We start from the raw sequence: 21,698 nt of genomic DNA, 5'->3' as shown, positions 1-21,698 counted from the left end.
GTGGCAGACTGGCTGAAGCAATCGTGTAAAGAGTTCAGTTTTATCACGTTTTGGTACAGTTTCGTTGTCTAGTATTTAGGATGGATCCTTGTGGTATGCCTTTTTGAATAGGTTAGTTTTCAGTAGTTTTTGGAAGATTGTTAAGTCGTGCATTGTTTTTATGACATTTGGTAGTGCGTTCTATATTTGCATGCTTATGTAGGAGAAGCTAGATGCATATGTTGATTTATATTTAAGTCCTTTGCAACTGGGGTAGTGGAGATTCAGGAATGTGCGTGCTGACCTTTTTGTGTTCCTGGTTGGTAAGTCTATAAGGTCTGACATACAGGCCAGGGCCTCACCGTGAATGATTTTATGGACCAGGGTGCAGATTTTGAATGCAATTCGTTCTTTTAGTGGGAGCCAGTGTAGTTTTTCTCTTAGGGGTTTGGCGCTTTCATATTTTGTTTTTTCCAAATACGAGTCTGGCTGCTGTGTTTTGGGCAGTTTGGAGTTTCTTAATGATTTGCTCTTTGCATCCGGCATAGATGGTGTTACAGTAATCTAGGTGGCTTAGCACCATTGATTGTACCAGGCTGCGGAATATTTCCCTTGGGAAGAAAGGTTTTACTCTTTTTAGTTTCCACATTGAGTGGAACATTTTCTTTGTTATATTTTTCGCATGGCTTTCTAGTGTGAGATTTCGGTTCAATTATAACTCTGAGAATTTTCAGGCTGTCCAAAAACAGGGAGGGTGTAATCTGGTGTGTTTATAGTGGTGGGTTTGTTCGTGTTATAATGTGATGAGAGGATGAGAAATTGTGTTTTTTCTGCGTTTAGCTTTAGTTGGAATGCATCTGCCCATGAATTCATTATTTGGAGGATGTGTTTGATTTCATTTGTGATTTCTGATAGATCATGTTTGAATGGGATGTAGATCGTAACGTCGTCTGCGTAGATGTAAGGATTGAGGCCTTGGTTGGATAGTGATTTGGCTAGGGGTGTCATCATTAGGTTAAAAAAGGTTGGTGAGAGCGGTGACCCTTGGGGTACTCCGCATTCAGGTTTCCACGGTGATGATGTATTCGAATTTGATATCACTTGGTATGTTCTTGTGGTTAGGAAGCCATTGATCCATCTAAGTACGCTTCCTCCGATCCCGAAGTATTCTAGGATGTTCAATAATATTTTGTGGCTAGCCATGTCGAACACGCTGGACATGTCGAATTGTAGTAGGAGTACACTATTGCCAGTTGAAATTATTTGTTTGAATTTGGTTATGAGAGTGATTAGTACTGTTTCAGTGCTGTGGTTGGATCGAAATCCTGATTGTGATTCATGTAGTATTGATAATTTGTTTAAGTAGTCGGTGAGTTGGTTGGTTACCATACTTTCCATTAGTTTCACTGCCAGAGGGATGGATGCTACCGGGCGGTAGTTAGTTATGTCATTTGCTTTTTTTCTTTGAATCTTTAGGTATTGGAGTGAGTAGTATATTTCCTTTATCCTTAGGGAAGAATCCATGTTGTAACATGTAGTTTAGGTGTGACATGAGGTCTGTTATGAAGCGTTGAGGGGCGGATTTTATTAGGTTGTTGGGACATATGTCCAATTTGCCGTGGGATTTGGCAAACCTGTTGATTGCTTGGGTGACGGTTTCGTTGGTCAGTAGATCGAAGTTTGTCCAGATTCGGTCTGCTGGGTATTCATTGGGGATTGGGTCCAGGCAGTCAATGAATTTTTCATGGTTGGTGGTATTAAGTGGTAACGTGAATTGTAGTTTTATAATTTTCTCATTGAAGTACTTAGCAAGGTTGTCTGCAGATGGGGTGTCTGTGTTGGTTGTGGTAACCGGTGTAGTGTCTAGTAGCTTGTTCACGAGTTGAAAAGGTTTATGCGTGTCTTTGTAGTCTGGCCCTATTTTGGTTTTGTAGTATGACCTTTTGGTTTGTCTTATTGTACATTTGTATTTTCTTTGCATTTTTTTCCATGCGTTTTCATCTTTCATTTTTTTCCATGCTCGTTCAAGTCTCCTAGCTTGTGTTTTTAATTTTTTCAGTTCTTCGTTGAACCATGGTACCGAGATGTGTCGTCGTGAGGTTCTTGTTTGTAATGGTGCAATATTGTCTAATATGCTCCTGCATCTGTTGTCCCAATTTAGGAGGTAGTGTTTGGAGTCTGTTTGTGCTATCCATTCATTCTTGTAGATCTGTTGCCAGAATGTGACAGGGTCAATTTGGCCTCTCGTGGTGTAGGTTGTGCATTTTTGCTTGTGGTATGAGCCTTTTTTTCGCCATTGTAGGGCAAGGTTTAGTTTGTGGTGGTCTGACCATGGGTATGTCTGTCCATTTTGTGTCTGTTAGTATTAGGTTTAAATCTGAGGACAGTTTGTGTGTGATGAGGTCGAGTGTGTGTCCTTTAACATGGGTTGCTTGCATATTAGGCCAGTTGAGGTACCATAGTTGGAGGAAATCCCTGCATTCACGTGCATTGGTTGCATTAGGGTCTTCTAGATGTAGGTTTATGTCCCCTATTATAAGTAAATCAGAGTTAGATACACAGGTATTCGATATGAAATCCATGAAGTGTGGTTGGCATTCTATAAAACAAGACAACGTTTAGGTGGTCAAGCAAGGTAGTACGGTGGATTCTAATTGAGGCGATTTCAAGTTGTGGTGTTATAGACTTGGCTGTTTTTGTTACGGTGAAGTGGGATCTATAGATTAGTGCTATGCCTCCTCCTCTTTTTTCTTTTCTTGTCCAGTGAGTGATTTTGTAGCCTGGGGGACATAGATCTAAAATTATGGGATCCTTAGGATCGTGGATCCAGGTTTCTCTGATGAATAGTAGATCGAGGTTCTCTGCCGTGATCCAATCTGTTATTATTGTTGTTTTGTTGACTACTGATCTGGCGTTTAAGTATCCCGCTTGAATTGTTTGGTAGGGGTCAGCTGGGTTCGAGGTTGTGTTGATTTTCGTTAGTTGTCTATTCTCCTGTAGTGTGGGTTTATTGTGTCCTTTCTTTCCTTTGTATTGATTTTGTCCGCGTATGGTAATTCTTCCATTGTTTTGGTTGTTGTTATTCTGGTGAGGTGTATTGTATCTGGGTAGTCTGTTGAGATTGTGTAATGTAGGTATGTTGTTGGTGTTCGTGAGGAGGGTGGTTAGTGTGTGGTGAATTAGGGATAGTGAGTAAATTATTAGGAGCAGTTTGGTGGTGTTCATTTTGGTGTTAATTCGCTTTGGGCTGTTAGATGATCTGGTATGATGGTTGTGATGTTGGTCCTTGTTCATAGGATGGTGTTTGTGTGGTCTGGAGTGGGTTTGTTATTTTGTGGTAATGTTGAGCGGGTTGACTGATTAAGAATGACTGATTTACTCACAGTTAGATGTGCGGTCCTAGAGCTGTATCAATGGTCGGGTGTAGTACATAAGTAATGCTACACTAGGAAAAGACCAAGGGTCCAACGAGCCCAGCATCCTGTCCACGACAGCAGCCAATCCAGGCTAAGGGCACCTGGCGAGCTTCCCAAACGTACAAACATTCTATACATGTTATTCCTGGAATTGTGGATTTTTCCCAAGTTCATTTAGTAGTGGTTTATGGACTTGTCCTTTAGGAAACCGGCTAACCCCTTATTAAACTCTGCTAAGCTAACCGCATTCACCATGTTCTCCGGCAACGAATTCCAGAGTTTAATTATGTGTTGGGTGAAGAAACATTTTCTCTGATTTGTTTTAAATTTACTACACTGTAGTTTCATCGCATGCCCCCTAGTCCTAGTATTTTTGGAAAGCGTGAACAGACACTTCACATCCACCTGTTCCACTCCACTCATTATTTTATATACCTCTATCATGTCTCCCCTCAGCCGTCTCTTCTCCAAGCTGAAAAGCCCTAGCCTCCTTAGTCTTTCTTCATAGGGAAGTCGTCCCATCCCGCTATAATTTTAGTCGCCCTTCGCTGCACTATATCTTTCTTGAGATGTGGTGACCAGAACTGAACACAATACTCAAGGTGCGGTCGCACCACGGAGCAATACAACGGCATTATAACATCCTCACATCTGTTTTCCATACCTCCCAACATTCTATTCGCTTTCCGAGCCGCAGCAGCACACTGAGCAGAAGGTTTCAGTGTATTATCGACGACGACACCCAGATCCCTTTCTTGGTCCGTAACTCCTAACATGGAACCTTGCATGACGTAGCTATAATTTGGGTTCTTTTTTCCCACATGCATCACCTTGCACTTGCTCACATTAAACGTCATCTGCCATTTAGCCTCCCAGTCTCGTAAGGTCCTTCTGTAATTTTTCACAATCCTGTCGCAAGTTAACGACTTTGAATAACTTTGTGTCATCAGCTAATTTAATTACCTCGCTAGTTACTCCCATCTCTAAATCATTTATAAATATATTAAAAAGCCGTGGTCCTAGCACAGACCCCTGAGGAACCCCACTAACTACCCTTCTCCAGTGTGAATACTGCCCATTTAACCCCATTCTCTGTTTCCTATCCTTCAAACAGTTTTTAATCCACAATAGGACATTTCCTCCTATCCCATGACCCTCCAATTTCCTCTGTAGCCTTTTATGAGGTACCTTGTCAAACACCTTTTGAAAATCCAGATACACAATATCAACTGGCTCCCCTTTATCCACATGTTTGTTTACTCCTTCAAAAAATTGAAGTAAATTGGTTAGGTAAGATTTCCCCACACAAAAGCCGTGCTGACTTGGTCTCAGTAATCCATGTCCTCGGATGTGCTCTGTAATTTTGTTTTTGATAATAGCCTCTACCATTTTCCCCAGCACCGACGTCAGACTCACCGGTCTATAATTTCCCGGATCTCCAGAGTCATCTCCAGAGTGGTGGTTGTGGTCCAGGATGAGCAGATAGCTAGGCAGGTAGGGGCAGTTCAGGGCTAGGGCCATCCTCGGCATCTGTCCCGACATTGGATCATATGCATTATTTGTGCATTTAGTAGTTTAGGGTTGTATTGGGGTTAGCTCAGGATCGATCGCTGTCTCTGTCCCTTCTTTGAGTTTATGTACAGTTAGATGTACAGGAGTGATGCTCCAGGGTGTAGAGACTCCGTGGGTCTGGATACTGTGGGAGTTAAGGGAGACCCCAAGTTCAGTCAGGTGTGCGGAGGAGTTTTCTCAGGGCAGGATCTCTTTGAATAATGAGAGATGTGGCAGTGGATGAGGTAGGGTTCTGTTTAAATATTTCCTGTAGCGATGATAGGAGCTGGGGAGAGGCAGTAGTGTTGGCTGCGCCCCGTGCTCCAGGCCTCAGCAGATGGCCATGATCTCCTCCAACTGCGTTACCTCCGCTTCTTCACTGCCCCCGCTTGAATATGCTTCCTAGCCATGGAGAGAACTGACTGTAGAGGTTACATGTGTACTCGTGCCCAAGGCACCACTTCCAGGGTACAGCCCAAGAGCTGAAGGTAATCCCAAACCCTAAGGAATCACCAGCTCGCAGAGCCTGTGATTCTGATCCTGCTGCTTGGCTGCTCAGTTCTCCAGAAGGAAAACCATTCTCCGAGCAGTGTCGAAACGAACTCCCAAGATATTCCAAAGGCCTGGGAGGGAAGCAAGTGACTCTTGATCTGATTCACCACCCAGCCCATGCCCTCCAGGAGGGCAATAACCTGAAAAGTGGTCAGCCTGAACTCTGCCTCCAAGTCATCTCGAATCAACCAATCATCCAGGTACATAAGAACATAAGAGTACCATACTGGGTCAGACCAATGGTCCATCTAGCCCAGAATCCTGCTTTCCAAACAGTGGCCAAGCCAGGTCACAAGTGCCTGGCAGAAACCCAATTAGCAACAACCAATCCTGGGGCAAGCAGTTGCTTCCCATGTCTGTCTCAATAGCAGACTATGGACTTTCCCTCCAGGAATTTGTCCAAACCTTTTTTAAACCCAGATACGCTAAACGCTGTTACTACATGCTCCGGCAAAGAGTTCCAGAGCATCAACTCAGCTCATAAAAAAGCTAACTATCTTTACATCATGACTGAACTGATTGGCATTAGACAATCCCCAGGCACTGCCAGCTGCACCTACTATTCCCAATGGAGTGACCAGCTCTTTAATCTAGGTCATAAGCCATGCTCTGTAATCACTTTGGAGGTAACAAACACATAGCATATATTGTCTAGGGAGTTGTCTGTTCCAAATAATATCTGATTAGCGTTTAGTATAGCAGTTATAAAAACTGACATTTGACTTTTTATTCTGTGATATTCTAAATGTTCCATCGTTACGTTTATATTCTAATTATTTCTGAATTATTTATTTAATAGTTCATCTTACTTTATGTAAATAAAATATTTTTTAAATTTCTATCAATTTCATGTTTTCAGTTTAGAAGTATAAACATAGATTAGGGGCCCTGTTTACTAAGACAGGCTAGCATTTTTAGCGCGTGCTAATGCTAGAAACACCCATATATTCCTATGGGTGTCTCTAGTGTGAGCGCATTAAAACATTAGCATGCCTACAGTGCAGCTTAGTAAATAGGGCCCTAGGAGTTAGAACTCAGGATTCTCATTAGGAGGCGTAAACAGTTTTATATAATTTTCAGAGTGCATAATATAATTTCCAATTTGTATGTCTGTACCTACAGTGCCCAGTAGGGTCAGTGTGAATATTGTTTACTCCTAAACTAGTCTATACTCCTAAAGTAGTCTATACACAGTCTTAAATAGCACGCATCTGAAAGTACTGACATATAAATAAAAATAAGTGAGCAAGGAATAAATCACATATAAATAAAAATAAGTGAGCAATACCAGGTTAGGGTCCGGGCAGTAAGTGTCATGCAGGATTGAAAAATCTAAATGAGAAGACCCCTTTTGGGTAGTAATACATTTACACCTCGAGATTCAAGTTGTAGACATGTGACTGAGAGAAGTTGGAAGACTGCCTATTCAGAGTTCCTACTGAGCTCAAGGAATCCTAGAAGTGCAAAAATAGTAATATCTTTCAGGTTTAAGGTTTGTTAATGTGATAGACTGACTTTCATCAAAGGCAACAAAGTGGTTTACAAAAGGGTCAATAAAATTCAGCCAGCAGTAATCAGCATTTTTTAAAACACTAGCTGCCACCGCCAAAATTATGCCTGAATATTCACAGCCCTCACTTGAAAGGGGGCGGAAACATGCAAAAGCCCAGCTGGCCTTTTTGAAGCTTAAGGAAGCTTTTCTATCAGCTCCCATGTTACAATGCCCTGATACCTCACGCCCCTTCTTTGTGGAAGTGGATGACTCCACTGTAGGGGCTGGAGCCGTTCTTTCCCAGACATCTCCCAGCAGGAAACTATTGCCCTGTTCCTTCTTTTCGAAGAAATTCTACACAGCCAAACAGAACTACACCACTGGGGACCGTGAACTCCTGGCCATTAGATTGGCCCTGGAAGAGTGGAGGCATCTACCAGAGGGGGCTTTGCATCCTTTCATCATAACCACTGATCACAAAAACTTGTTATACTTACAGAAGGCCAAAAGGTTGAACCCTCATCAGGCCAAGTGGTCTCCTTGTTCTCTCGCTTTGATTTCCGGCTGACCTACCGCCCAGCGGAGAAAAACACTCAAACAGATGCCCTCTCCAGGTCCTTTGATACCGTTGGAACCACCTCTCTGAACTTCAAACCATCATTGAACCTGTACAGACTCAGGCGGTCTCCCAGATCATCATACCTCCGGGGAGAATGCTTGTTCCGAAATGATTAAGAGGGAATGTCTTACTGTGGGCACATGACTCCAAACTTGTGACACGTCAATATTGGTGGCCTCATATGTCTCCAGATGTACAAAATTATGTCTAGTCCTGTGTCAACTGTGCCAGAAATAAGCCCATGCATGCTTGCCCCTGGGGTCTGCTCCAGCCTCTTCCAGTTCCTGAGCGTCCCTGATCAAACATTGCCATGGACTTCATTACTGATCTTTCTTCCTCCCAGGGGTGCACCACTATCTGGGTAGTAGTGGATTGTTTATTCAAGACGGCACACTTTATTCTCATGAGCTTCTTACAGTCTGCTTCCACCTTGGCCTAGTCCTTTGTTAAGAATATCTTCCGTTTCCACGGATTACCTGAATGTATCGTCTGCAACCATGGGGTTTAGTTTACCTCTTGCTTCAGGCGGAAGTTATGTGAGAATTTCAGCATCCAGTTGGACTTCTTGGTGCATCATCCCCAGTCCAACAGCCAGAGGGAAAAGAGTAAATCAGATCCTAAAAAGTTTCCTCCATGCCTACATTAGGGAGCACCAGGATGACTGGGCGCCTCTATTTCCCTGGGCTGAATTCTCTTACAGCAATCATGTCAGTGACTCTAGAGGATCCTCTCCTTTATATGTGGACAACATCCCCAGATTCCTGTACCAGTCGCCTCTCCACCCCTGCGGTTCAACAGGTGGTCAGGAACATTCGGGACCACACCCAAAGCCTGCTCACTAAGGCTTCAGAATCCTACAAGAAACAGGCCTATTGCAAACAACAACCAGCTCAGATATTTTGCCCCACGGAGAAGGTGTGGCTCAGTACCAAATACCTTAGGCTTAAGGTACCATCTTAGAAGTTCTCACCCAGGTTTGTACGGCCCTTTACGGTATGTCAGCTGGGGCCAGTTACCTATCGGTTGCAGCTTCCCACATCTATGTGTATTCATAATGCCTCCCATGTGTCACTACTAAAGCCAGTCGTTCTGCTGGGAAACACAACAAGGGAACTTCCACCATCCAGTTGCGGTTGCAGATGATCTAGAATTTGAAGTGCAAGACATACTGGATGCTAAGAGGATTAAGGGGAAACTACATTATCTTCTTGCTTGGAAGTGCTTTAGACCTGAGGATAATATGTGGGAACCTGTTGATAATGTTCATGCCCCTGCACTTATCAGACACTTTCATCACCTCTATCCCCTAAAACCCAAGCCTAAGAGGCCGGGGAGGGAGCTTAGATGAGGGAGTGCTATCATGTCCCTCATGTGTTTCCTGAAGTGTTCTATGGTCCAGCAGCCTCCTGAGTCTGAGGAATCTTTCTGCTTCCTGGGACTCTGCACTTTCCTTTTTATAGCCCTGCAACGAGGCACTGACTGATTTATTTATTTATTTAATACATATATATCCCACATTTTCCCGCTAATTGCAGGCTCAATGTGGCTTACAGAAAACTGTAGTAAGGCTACAGTGCATGAAGTACAATTATACAATAAGTAAGGTAGTAAATATCATTTAATACAACAATATGCAAAAAGATAATAAAGATGATATCACATACTGCCTATGTATTTAAGGAAGTTCCCTACTCTCAACCAGTGTCTCGGCAACAGGCTTCTTAGTGTCCTGCTGACATCCATGTTCCTGCCCTGCTTTGTTCCAGTGTTCCTGCCAGCCTGTTCCTACACTGCCTTGTTCCAGTGCTCCTGCCAGCCCATTCCTGCTCTGCTTGTTCCAGTGCTCCTGCCAGCCCACTCCTGCCCTGCCTTGTTCCAGTGCTCCTGCCAGCCTGTTCCTGCTCCTGCCTTGTTCTAGTACTCCTATAGCCCACCCATGCCCTGTTTTAGTGTTCCTGCCTGCCTGTTCCTGACTGCTTGCTTGTAGCCCGCCTAGATCTTTAATCTGTTCCAGACTTTGTCTGCCTGCTGTTGGTCTTGGCCTTTGTCACTACTAGCTTGAGTTCGCTGTAGTGTCTGCTACAGTGTCCAGGACTTTGTTAAGTGTCTGTGTAAGCTGCCGTCAGCACGGACCTGTGCTGAGCTTGCATTGCACAGATGGAGTCAACCTTGCTATGGCCCAAGGGCTCACTTCCCTTGAACTGTGACAGGTCCTTTTAGTTCGACTCATATTAAGGGCCACTCTTTAGATCTGGTAGCTTATTCCACTAACACATATAGAGAACCTTTAGTTGATCATGTTGAGTGGGCTCCAGTTGCTTGGTCTGGTCATTTCTCGTCTGAATTTCTTTTTGAAAATCTCAAAATTATTAAAACTGTTACAAATCTCTTTTAAAATAAAAACAGGCCATAGCAAGTAGGATGAAGAGTTATTCTGGCAGGAAGTAGGATCTGTTTGATCTTGGCTTAGTGTTGAGCAAATGGAATAAGTCAATTAAAATAATTTTGAATAAGGTGGCCCCGATAAAAGAGAAAAAAAGTTAGACGAGTTAGCAATCTTTGGTATACAGAGAATTTGAGATCTTTACAGGTTAACTGTGGGCAGTTAGAAAGGACTTGGAGAAAAAAATAGTGATATATTAACTGAAAATTAGAGAATATACACTACAAATTTGTGGTTCAAGTGTCTAAGATGAAATATTATGAGGATAAGATAAAGAACTCTGAGAACCCTATGAAGGAAGCTTAATAATCTTTTCATTATTAACTAAAATAGACAATGTTCTCTCCCCATATCACTTCAACCCGATGCAGAAGCATTGGCACATTTATTTTCAGTCCAAAGTTTGTAAAATCAGTTGTTTCAGTTATCACTGTTAAGTAATACATCAGAACTTTTTCTAACTCTCTTATAATACTCTCGCTATTATTATCAATTTATTTCCATATAATTCCTAAAATGTTTAATATTTAGGGGTTTTTTTTGTTTGTTTCTGATACAAAAACATAGGACATTTGCTCCCAAATTCTATATAATGCAGCAAATGTTTGGTGACAATTCAGCACATAACATCTGCTCCACAATGGCAGTTACACGCCAAAACAGTGTTGCACTTAAGCACTATTATGTAACTTGGCACCTACATGCTCTAAGGCAGAACTATAAGGGGGCGTTCCAACCAATCCATAACGCACTTTACAGAATACTGTTCGTTGCGCAGATGATGCCACATTTAGCTGCAAGCATTTACAGTACGTCTGCCATCGTGTAGGCTTAAGCGTTCATGCCCAAATTTAGGTGTGTCATTGCCAACCTACTTTAGTATTCTATAACAGATTTGGTGCACGTATTTGCCCTTATAGAATATGGAATCCAAAAAATACTCTCAAAAAGATCATATAGTGTGTGCAGATAATAGAGAAATAATTACATGTTAAAAACAATACTAATTGTGTATGTTGGGTCCTCACTGTGGGATTTCAAAGATAGGAAATAGAAACAATGCTCTTCCATAACATACAGCCAAGCAGAATTAATATTCACAAAATAGCTGAAACTTCACACCATCATCGGACGCAACTGTGTGTGAAACAAGTGCACCAAAACATAAACAGTGCATAAAAGTGAACAAAATATGTAAGTATATATATAAATCAATCTCTGTTATCTGCACAAACTATAGTGGGCAGTATTAAGCTTACAGTCACTAGTTAGAGCTGTCCTTGAGCAGTTCACAAGTGGTATACATAATCCATGAAAAGTCAAAATTCAATATAAAATATAAAATAGTATCTGTTAAGTGAAAAACTTATCTAGATAGTACGATGAGTCCAATTGGGTTCTACAAAGCTCCGTTTCGGAAATTGCCCCTTCATCAGGAACCTGACCTCAAAGTAACCACTAGATAGCTTGATTAGGACCGCAGTACTCTTCAAAACGGCTTAGCGCTCAGATTTTTGGCACCTAAACTTTAGTGTCCTTTATAGTAGGGCACCCTGGAGGGTGTTTTTTGTTTCATTTTCTTATGAAGAAAAACTGGATTTTTGTTGTTGTTGTTGCATTTTTCAGTTAATTAGAAAATGAATGCACAGCCCTACAGCGGAGAGAAAGAAGAGAACAGTTCCACTCCTGCTCCCCAAACCCTCATTTAAAACCTGACCCTGTCTCTAGACATCTTTCTTTACAGCCTGCATTTGAATTAGGTTGTGCACATTTTCAGCTTTATCATAATACATATTAAAAGAAAATAGAGAAACACTATTTCTTAATGTTTCTTTCATTTGATGCTTATCCCCTCTAATTGTGGACTTTAAAACTGAGGTGCAGTGAAAAATTTGATTTTGTTCTAATATATCCCGATATTTCTGTTCAACTGCTATACATGCGTTTGTTTTCTGAATTTCATAAAAATAGAATTCAAAAAACCTGACCCTGACTTTTCTTGGACCTAAGGATGAGACCCCTTTGCAGATTCTGGTGCCGATGTAGAAAGCTGCATACCGATGGCTGAGTGTATGGCTTCTAATGCAAGCTTTCCAAAAAAGTTTACTACCTCAACGCAGTAATCAATGAGCATGCAAATTACTGCCACCATAAAAAATGTGTGCTATCAGAAAAAAACAGAACGCACCGCGGCAGCAATCTGCATCTCTCTGCTAAAATAATAATTCCCTTCCTGTCGGTGCATAAGCAGGGACTGGCTCACGCACCGACAGGAAGGGGGAAATTTAAAAATAAAATCTTGCTGGATCTTTATCCCCTCTCTTCCTCCCTCCACTTCTTGACATCCTAAAATTATCCCTAGGGGTGGGATGGTTCAATAATCATCCGAGGTGAAGTATCACACTTTACCTTAGATGACCCACAAGGCAAGATGTACATCACTTCAGCCTTGGTGTTACAGCTCTGCCACTGCGCTCAGCCTGTCAGTCTACTAGCACGTCTCTGCATTGGTGTGGTTTAATAAATTAATTGCATTTCAATGCATTGTAATATTGATGGTGCTACTCTTTAAAGCAGGAGTCTACGCTGCATAGCTTCTACGTGAAGCAGATCTCTACATAACGCAACCATAAAACACCTGCAGGCCTCTTGCTAATCCAGTGCTTCTGCCTGCACTAGCTTTCTGCATTGGCCCCTTATGTCTCCTTCAATTTGACGCATTCATGGGGCCCCCTATAACTGGTTGCCACCTCCTAACACCAGCCCTGCCACTCTGCACAAAGACCCTGAGCTGACAGCACAGATCCTACCTTTACCCTTAAAGCAGAGAGAAAAAACATCAGAAACTTCTAGAAATCTTTCCTGCAGTTTAAGTCTCGCCCCTAATTTCTTAACTCCTTCTGTTCTACACTGACTGTTTCTAGCTAGAATTTATGAGATCTCCATATAAACAATATGGAATAGAATTACTCACCATCTGTTGACTCCAACTTGGCAGGGTTTGCGTAGGATTTCAGCTGGAAGTCCTGAATCCAACGCATATTGGTCTCATTCACATCTGTGAAATCGATGGACTTCCCCTAATATTAAAAGGTGACAAAAACTATTTCAGACTCAATGGCAGAAGTTTCTCAAGGAAGTGGAGTAGCAACCTATGCAGTGGGTTAGCACAGTAGGCAAAGAATCAGGAGAACTGCAGCTCCTTGTCACCCTGGGCAAGTCACTTACCCCTCCATTGCCCCAGGTACAAAACTTAGACTGTGAGTGTACTAGGAACAGAGAAATACCTGTTTGTAAACTGCTTTGGTTGCACTACAGAAAGGTGGCATAACCAGAATTTTTTAAAAAAGGAAATTTAGAGACCATTTCTTAACATCATTGTCATTTCTTTCCGTCTCTTCTTAGGAGACGTTGCCATACTAGAACAGACCAAAGGTCCACCAAACCCAGTATCCTGTATCCAACAGTGGCCAATCCAGGTCACAAGTGACTGGCAAGATCTCAAAATAGTAAATCAGATTTTATGCTGCTTATCCTAGAAATAAGCAGCAGAGTTTCCCAAGTCCAACTTAATAAGTAAGAACATAAACATTGCCATTATGGGACTGACTGAAGGTCCATCAAGCCCAGTATCCTGTTGAAGGTAGTGATATCTGAATCAAAATTCCTGCTTGCCAGAAATGGAACAAACATTTTTTCATTAATGCCCTCACTGCTAGAAGCCTACCCTATTTCTCCCTTTTTTAACAATGATCATTTGTCAACCCCCAAGGCCTAAACATGTCACAACCAGTTCACCAAGCGTTCAGTGGATTCAGCCTGGTAGGTGAAACAGCTTTGACAAGTGGAGCACCTCAAAAAGAGAGGAAGAATGCAAGATTGATGGAATCTAGCATGGGGAGGAGAGGGGAAAGAAGAGTCATTTGAGGGGTGGGAGTGCGGCAAAAACAACTGGGGAATGGAATATGAGCAAGCAAAATGGGGAACTGATCTTAGGTAGGATGTGGGAAAACAGAGAACTGGTGAATTGAGCATAAGGAGGGAAAGATAGCCTAGGGACAGGAAGATGGGGATGCAAAGAGCTGGTGGGCATTATGAGGTACCTTGCTAGTACCCTTGGGGAAATTCTACAGATATTAATAGCTCTTTTACTAAGCTGCTAACCTGATCCTAACATAACTTAAAACAATGTCCTGTGGGACATGCTCAGGCATCCTGTGGTAAAAGTGCCAAATGTGTGCAGACTCAGACTGTGCACTACAATTTGTTTTTTAAATTTGAGGGGGCGTCTGGAGGGACAGAGAATGGGTGTTCCGGCGTTAATCAGTTAGCACATCTACATTAGCGCTAGCTAACAGGTTAGTGCAGAATTACCGCATGTAGTTGTTTTTTTTTTTAATGGTCACAAGCTAATGGCAACATTAACACATAGCCACTATTACAAAAAATGGAAAAGCGGCCATTTTACTGCTGTGGTAAAAATGGTCTTAGTATGGGGAAAAACCTGCGTAACTATGGCCAGTTTTAACTGCAGCTTAGTAAAAGGACCCCTAACTAAACAAATTCTGCTTCTTGAGTATTAACTTTTTTATATATTGTATTTAAATTAATAAATATTAAAAAATGCTATTACATTGTGTTTATTTCTGACAAAGTCTGCAGAATTTTCTTATACAGTGGTGGAAATAAGTATTTGATCCCTTGCTGATTTTGTAAGTTTGCCCACTGACAAAGACATGAGCAGCCCATAATTGAAGGGTAGGTTATTGGTAACAGTGAGAGATAGCACATCACAAATTAAATCCGGAAAATCACATTGTGGAAAGTATATGAATTTATTTGCATTCTGCAGAGGGAAATAAGTATTTAATCCCTCTGGCAAACAAGACCTAATACTTGGTGGCAAAACCCTTGTTGGCAAGCACAGCGGTCAGACGTCTTCTGTAGTTGATGATGAGGTTTGCACACATGTCAGGAGGAATTTTGGTCCACTCCTCTTTGCAGATCATCTCTAAATCATTAAGAGTTCTGGGCTGTCGCTTGGCAACTCGCAGCTTCAGCTCCCTCCATAAGTTTTCAATGGGATTAAGGTCTGGTGACTGGCTAGGCCACTCTATGACCCTAATGTGCTTCTTCCTGAGCCACTCCTTTGTTGCCTTGGCTGTATGTTTTGGGTCATTGTCGTGCTGGAAGACCCAGCCACGACCCATTTTTAAGGCCCTGGCGGAGGGAAGGAGGTTGTCACTCAGAATTGTACGGTACATGGCCCCATCCATTCTCCCATTGATGCGGTGAAGTAGTCCTGTGCCCTTAGCAGAGAAACACCCCCAAAACATAACATTTCCACCTCCATGCTTGACAGTGGGGACGGTGTTCTTTGGGTCATAGGCAGCATTTCTCTTCCTCCAAACACGGCGAGTTGAGTTCATGCCAAAGAGCTCAATTTTTGTCTCATCTGACCACAGCACCTTCTCCCAATCACTCTCGGCATCATCCAGGTGTTCACTGGCAAACTTCAGACGGGCCGTCACATGTGCCTTCCGGAGCAGGGGGACCTTGCGGGCACTGCAGGATTGCAATCCGTTATGTCGTAATGTGTTACCAATGGTTTTCGTGGTGACAGTGGTCCCAGCTGCCTTGAGATCATTGACAAGTTCCCCCCTTGTAGTTGTAGGCTGATTTCTAACCTTCCTCATGATCAAGGATACCCCACGAGGTGAGATTTTGCGTGGAGCCCCAGATCTTTGTCGATTGACAGTCATTTTGTACTTCTTCCATTTTCTTACTATGGCACCAACAGTTGTCTCCTTCTCGCCCAGTGTCTTACTGATAGTTTTGTAGCCCATTCCAGCCTTGTGCAGGTGTATGATCTTGTCCCTGACATCCTTAGACAGCTCCTTGCTCTTGGCCATTTTGTAGAGGTTAGAGTCTGACTGATTCACTGAGTCTGTGGACAGGTGTCTTTCATACAGGTGACCATTGCCGACAGCTGTCTGTCATGCAGGTAACGAGTTGATTTGGAGCATCTACCTGGTCTGTAGGGGCCAGATCTCTTACTGGTTGGTGGGGGATCAAATACTTATTTCCCTCTGCAGAATGCAAATAAATTCATATACTTTCCACAATGTGATTTTCCGGATTTAAATTGTGATGTGCTATCTCTCACTGTTACCAATAACCTACCCTTCAATTATGGGCTGCTCATGTCTTTGTCAGTGGGCAAACTTACAAAATCAGCAAGGGATCAAATACTTATTTCCACCACTGTATTTGCTACAGAATTCAGCCAAGAATAAAGACATCAATAAAGCACACTTTTTAACTTATTTGCACAGTGTAGAGATTAGCATACCTTGTTGAACGTTATCAGTCTAGACTCCACAGGGTACAAAACAACATAAGATAAGAATGGAACCCACAAGACACAGTCAAACTTAAACAATATTCTTGCCAAGATTCACAATAATAAAAACAATTACTGAAATCAAACTGTATAAGCAGACTGGTTTTCAGGCTTTTTACACCTTTTTGGCCCAAGTCTTAAAACTAGCCCTTGGAAGGTTAATAATCTTTGGGGCTCTATATTTCATATATCTGGCAATGAAATTATCACTTTTGCCAATTTTTTTTCTAATTGATCTTTGTGGATTTTGTCATATTTGGCTACTTGGCAGTCAGCCATCTGTCTGCCTAAGGATAATCTCTTGTCTTACAACAGATTGCTGTCCTGATAGTATAAACAATACATGCAAAGGATATTACACATTTTAATGACTTTTTCTGATAAGTTTTAAAGATAAAACAACAGTGAAATTAAGGTAGCTATTAGTGTTAATAGGAAGTTATTAGTGCTAAATGGAAACTATTAGTGATAAAAGAAAATCCATCAGAAAATGGAAGAAGGAACCGACTGAAAATAATAAGAAACAGTATAAGGAATGTCAAGTCAAATGCAAAGCGCTGATAAGGAAGGCTAAAAGGGACTTCAAAAAAAGATTGCACTGGAGGCAAAAACACATAGAGGAGCATAATCGAAAGGGGCGCCCATGTTTTCCTGGGTGAAGGGGCGGGGAAACCGCTCATTCTGCCTCGCCTCACCCTATGCTTGGAACAACCTTCCTGAGCCCTTACGCCAAGCCCCCTCCCTGCCCGTCTTCAAGTCTTTGCTTAAAGCCCACCTCTTAAATGCTGCGTTCGGCACCTAACCCTTACCGTTCAGTGAATCCAGACTGCCCCAATTTGACTGCCCCTATCGGACCGACCGTTCACTTGTCTATTAGATTGTAAGCTCTTTGAGCAGGGACTGTCTCTCTTTGTTAAATTGTACAGCGCTGCGTAACCCTAGTAGCGCTCTAGAAATGTTAAGTAGTAGTAGTAGTAGTAGTATCAAAACAAGATGGAATGCCCAAATCGCGAAATTTAGGTCGAACTTTAGAGATGTTCGTCCCCAATTTTCTGCGATAATGGAAACCGAGGATGCCCATCTCAGAAACAACCAAATCCAAGCCTTTGGTCATGGGAGGAGCCAGCATTCGTAGTGCACTGGTCCCCCTGACATGCCAAGACACCAACCGGGCACCCTAGGGGGCACTGCAGTGGACTTCACAAATTGCTCCCAGGTGCACAGCTCCCTTACCTTGTGTGCAGAGCCCCCCCAACCCCCCACAACTGTACACCACTACCATAGCCCTTACGAGTGAAGGGGGGCACCTATATGTGGATACAGTGGGTTTGTGGTGGGTTTTTAAGGGCTCACATTTACCACCACAAGTGTAACAGGTGGGGGGGGATGGGCCTGGGTCCGCCTGCCTGAAGTGCACTGCACCCACTAAAACTTATCCAGAGACCTGCATACTGCTGCGATGGACCTGAGTATGGCAGATGGGCGCCCTTCTCTTTCGAAAATAAGCCTGATTGTAAAACTTTTTTTAGGTATATTAAAAGAAGGAAGCCGGCAAAAGAATTGGTTGGACTGCTAGATGATCGAGGGGTAAAAGGGACGATCAGGAAAGACAAAGCCATAGCAGAGAGATTAAATGAATTCTTTGCTTCGGTCTTCACCAAGGAAGATTTGGGAGAGATACCGGTACCAGAAATGGTATTTGAAGCTGATGAGTCGGAGAAATTTAATGAATTCTCTATAAACCTGGAGGATGTAATGGGGCAGTTCTACAAATTGAAGAGTAGCAAATCTCCTGGACCGGATGGTATTCATCCCAGAGTACTGACAGAACTGAAAAATGAACTTGCGGAGCTATTGTTAGTAATATGTAATTTATCCCTAAAATCGAGCATGGTACTGGAAGATTGGAGGGTGGCCAATGTAACGCCGATTTTTTTAAAAGGTTCCAAAGGAGATCCGGGAAATTGTAGACCAGCGAGTCTGACGTCGGTGCCGGGTAAAATGGTAGAGACTATTATAAAGAACAAAATTACAGAGCATATCCAAATGCACGGATTAATGAGACAAAGCCAACATGGATTTAGTGAAGGGAAATCTTGCCTCACTAATCTACTACATTTCTTTGAAGGGGTGAACAAACATGTGGATAAAGGTGAGCCGGTTGATATTCTGTATCTGGATTTTCAGAAGGCATTTGACAAAGTACCTCATGAAAGACTCCTGAGGAAATTAGAAAGTCACAGGGTAGGAGCCAATGTCCTATTGTGGATTAAAAACTGGTTAAAAGATAGAAAACAGAGAGTAGGGTTAAATGGTCAGTATTCTCAGTGGAGAAGGGTAGTTAGTGGGGTTCCCCAGGGGTCTGTGCTGGGACCGCTGCTTTTTAACATATTTATAAATGACCTAGAGATGGGAGTAACTAGTGAGGTAATTAAATTTGCTGATGACACAAAGTTATTCAAAGTCATTAAATCGTGGGAGGATTGTGAAAAATTACAAGAGGACCTTACGAGACTGGGAGACTCGGCGTCTACATGGCAGATGACGTTTAATGTGAGCAAGTGCAAAGTGATGCATATGGGAAAGAGGAACCCGAATTATAGCTACGTCATGCAAGGTTCCACGTTAGGAGTCACAGACCAAGAAAGGGATCTAGGTGTCGTCGTTGATGATAAGTTGAAACCTTCTGCAGCTAAGAAAGCAAATAGAATGTTAGGTATTATTAGGAAAGGAATGGAAAACAAAAATGAGGATGTTATAATGTCTTTGTATCGCTCCATGGTGTGACCGCAGCTCGAATATTGTATTCAATTCTGGTCGCCGCATCTAAAAAAAAAGATGGAAAAATTATGTTCTTACCTGATAATTTTCTTCCCTTTAATCATACCAGACCAGTCCAGACTAATGGGTTGTGTCCATCTACCAGCGGAAGGAGACAGAGAAAATAGTTCCAAGTGAACCGTCCCTTAAGGGTATCGTGCAGCCTGGAATGGTTAGTATTTTGAATAGCCAAGCAATGGTGCTCTGAAGTCTAGAAGAAAACAGTTAATACAAACAGGCAAACTCCTGGAGCCAATATGCAGAACCTCACTGTTCCTGCTTGGCCGAAGGCAACTGCAACCTCCCCTCACAGTAAAGTAAGCGGGTGGGAATGGTCCATACCGAGCTTGCCCAAGCACATAGAGATCTACCCCTGAATCCGGGGAAAGAACTACGTGATCCCAAGTAACAGGAGTCATACAGAGCTGGCACAACTCAAGGCAGAGCTGCACAATCCCTCCACCATCTTCTAGGAGACAGAGAAAATACTGAACATTCCAGGCTGCACGATACCCTTAAGGGGCGGTTCACTTGGAACTATTTTCTCTGTCTCCTTCCGCTGGTAGATGGACACAACCCATTAGTCTGGACTGGTCTGGTATAGACGACAAGAGTGGAATTAGAAAAGCTGCAGAGCAGGGGCGTAGCCAGACCTTGGCAGGAGAAGGGGCCAGAGCCCGAGGTGGGGGGGGGCACTGTTTAGCCACCTCCCCCAGCCGCCGCCGCCCCCCCTGCCACTTTGGACCCCCCCCCCCCACTGCAAACGCAAACACCCCCCCCACACACACACTTTGGACCGCCACCACAACCGCAAACACCCCCCACCCCGCCACCGCATCAGGTACCTTGTTTGCTGGCAGGGTCCCCAATCCCCACCAGCCGAAGAGCCTTCTTCAGCACCGGTCAACTCCGGCGCCTTCATTGTGGGATCATCTGTTTCTGACACCTTACGTCCAGCACGGGGCTACATGCATGGTGCAGGACGTAACGCATCAGAAACAGATGATCCCACAACGAAGGCGCCGGAGTTGACCGGCGCTGAAGAACACTGTTCGGCTGGCGGGGTTTGGGGACCCCCGCCAGCAAACAAGGTACCTGAAGCGGTGGCAGGGTGGACGGTGACGACGGGGGTCAAATGTAGAGGGGGCCAGGGCGTAATCTGTGGGTCCCATACCCCCATGTAGCTATGGCCCTGGTGCAGAGAAGGGCGATGAAAATGATAAAGGGGATGGGACGACTTCCCTATGAGGGAAGTTTCAAGAAAAGGCGAGGCGGCTGAGGGGAGATATGATAGAGGTCCATAAAATAATGAGTGGAGTTCAACATGTAGACGTGAAGCATCTGTTTACGCGTTCCAAAAATATTAGGATTAGGGGAATGCGATGAAGCTACAAAATAGTAAATTTAAAATGTGTAATTAAACTCTGGAATTCGTTGCCAGAGAATATGGTAAGGGCGGTTAGCTTAGCCGAGTTTAAAAAACGTTTGGCCAGCATCTTAAAGGAAAAGTCCATAGACCATTATTAAATTGGACGTGGGGAAAATCCACTATTTCTGTGATAAGAAGAGAAAATGTTTTGTACTTTTTTGGGATCTTGCCAGGTATTTGTGACCTGGATTGGCCACTGTTGGAAACAGGATGCTGGGCTTGATGGACCTTTGGTCTGTCCCAGTGTGGCAATACTTATGTAGCTTTATAATCAAAATATCTTGTCAAGCTGAGGATTGGATACCTGTTTTCTACAATTTATGACATACTAGTAAAAAAGGCCCGTTTCTGGAACGAATGAAACGGGCGCTAGCAAGGTTTTCCTGGGAGTATGTATGTTTGAGAGAGAGAGAGCCAGAGTGAATGTGCGGGTGTGTGACAGAGTGAGACTGTCTGTGTGACAGTGTGTGTGTGAGAATGAGAGTGTGTGACAGGGCCCCCTCCCCTGTTCCTAATGCCCCTCACCCCGTTCCCTCCCCTCCTTTTCCTCCCTCCTTCCCACACTTTGGGTTCCTTAAGGCTTTCAAAAGTCTATGTACCCCCGTGGCCCTAACGCCCAGTATCCGGATACCCCCCCCCCCCCCCCCCCCCGCTTTCCTCCTCACCCCTCCCCCAAGATGTAATACTTTCACGTCCTTCATTTTTTTTTTTAAAGTGTCCTATCTACCCTGTGTACAAATGCCTGGCATTCAGATTGTGTTCCTCTCGTAAATTTTCATTTCTTTCATTCATTCAGAACTTGCCCCCCCCCCCCCCCCCCTCCCCTGAACACTTTTGGTTCCTTCAGTCTTTTAAAACTCTCCTATGTACCCTGTGTGCTAATGGCCAGCATTGAGATTGTTTTCCTGTCCCAAATTTGCATGTCTTTCAGTCATTCACAACTCCCCCCTCCCCTTCTCCAGTTTAACACTTTCGTTTCCTTCAGTCTTTTAAA

At 43.3% G+C, this 21,698-nt stretch overlaps 1 protein-coding gene across 1 annotated transcript in view; it reads right to left on the bottom strand.

Annotated features, from left to right (window-relative positions):
* GATD1 (glutamine amidotransferase like class 1 domain containing 1) overlaps positions 1 to 21,698 on the bottom strand; it is an 85,646-nt gene that overhangs the window by 44,708 nt on the left and 19,240 nt on the right. The window contains exon 3 of the mRNA XM_030201277.1: positions 13,027 to 13,132. Within this exon, the coding sequence (XP_030057137.1) occupies positions 13,027 to 13,132 (106 nt within the window). The remainder of the gene's footprint in view (positions 1 to 13,026; positions 13,133 to 21,698) is intronic.

This window comes from Microcaecilia unicolor, chromosome 4, assembly GCF_901765095.1.
Source record: "Microcaecilia unicolor chromosome 4, aMicUni1.1, whole genome shotgun sequence".
Lineage (NCBI taxonomy): Eukaryota > Metazoa > Chordata > Amphibia > Gymnophiona > Siphonopidae > Microcaecilia > Microcaecilia unicolor.
Note: the sequence above shows the minus strand (reverse complement) of the source record. Positions and strands in the feature narration are given on the sequence as shown.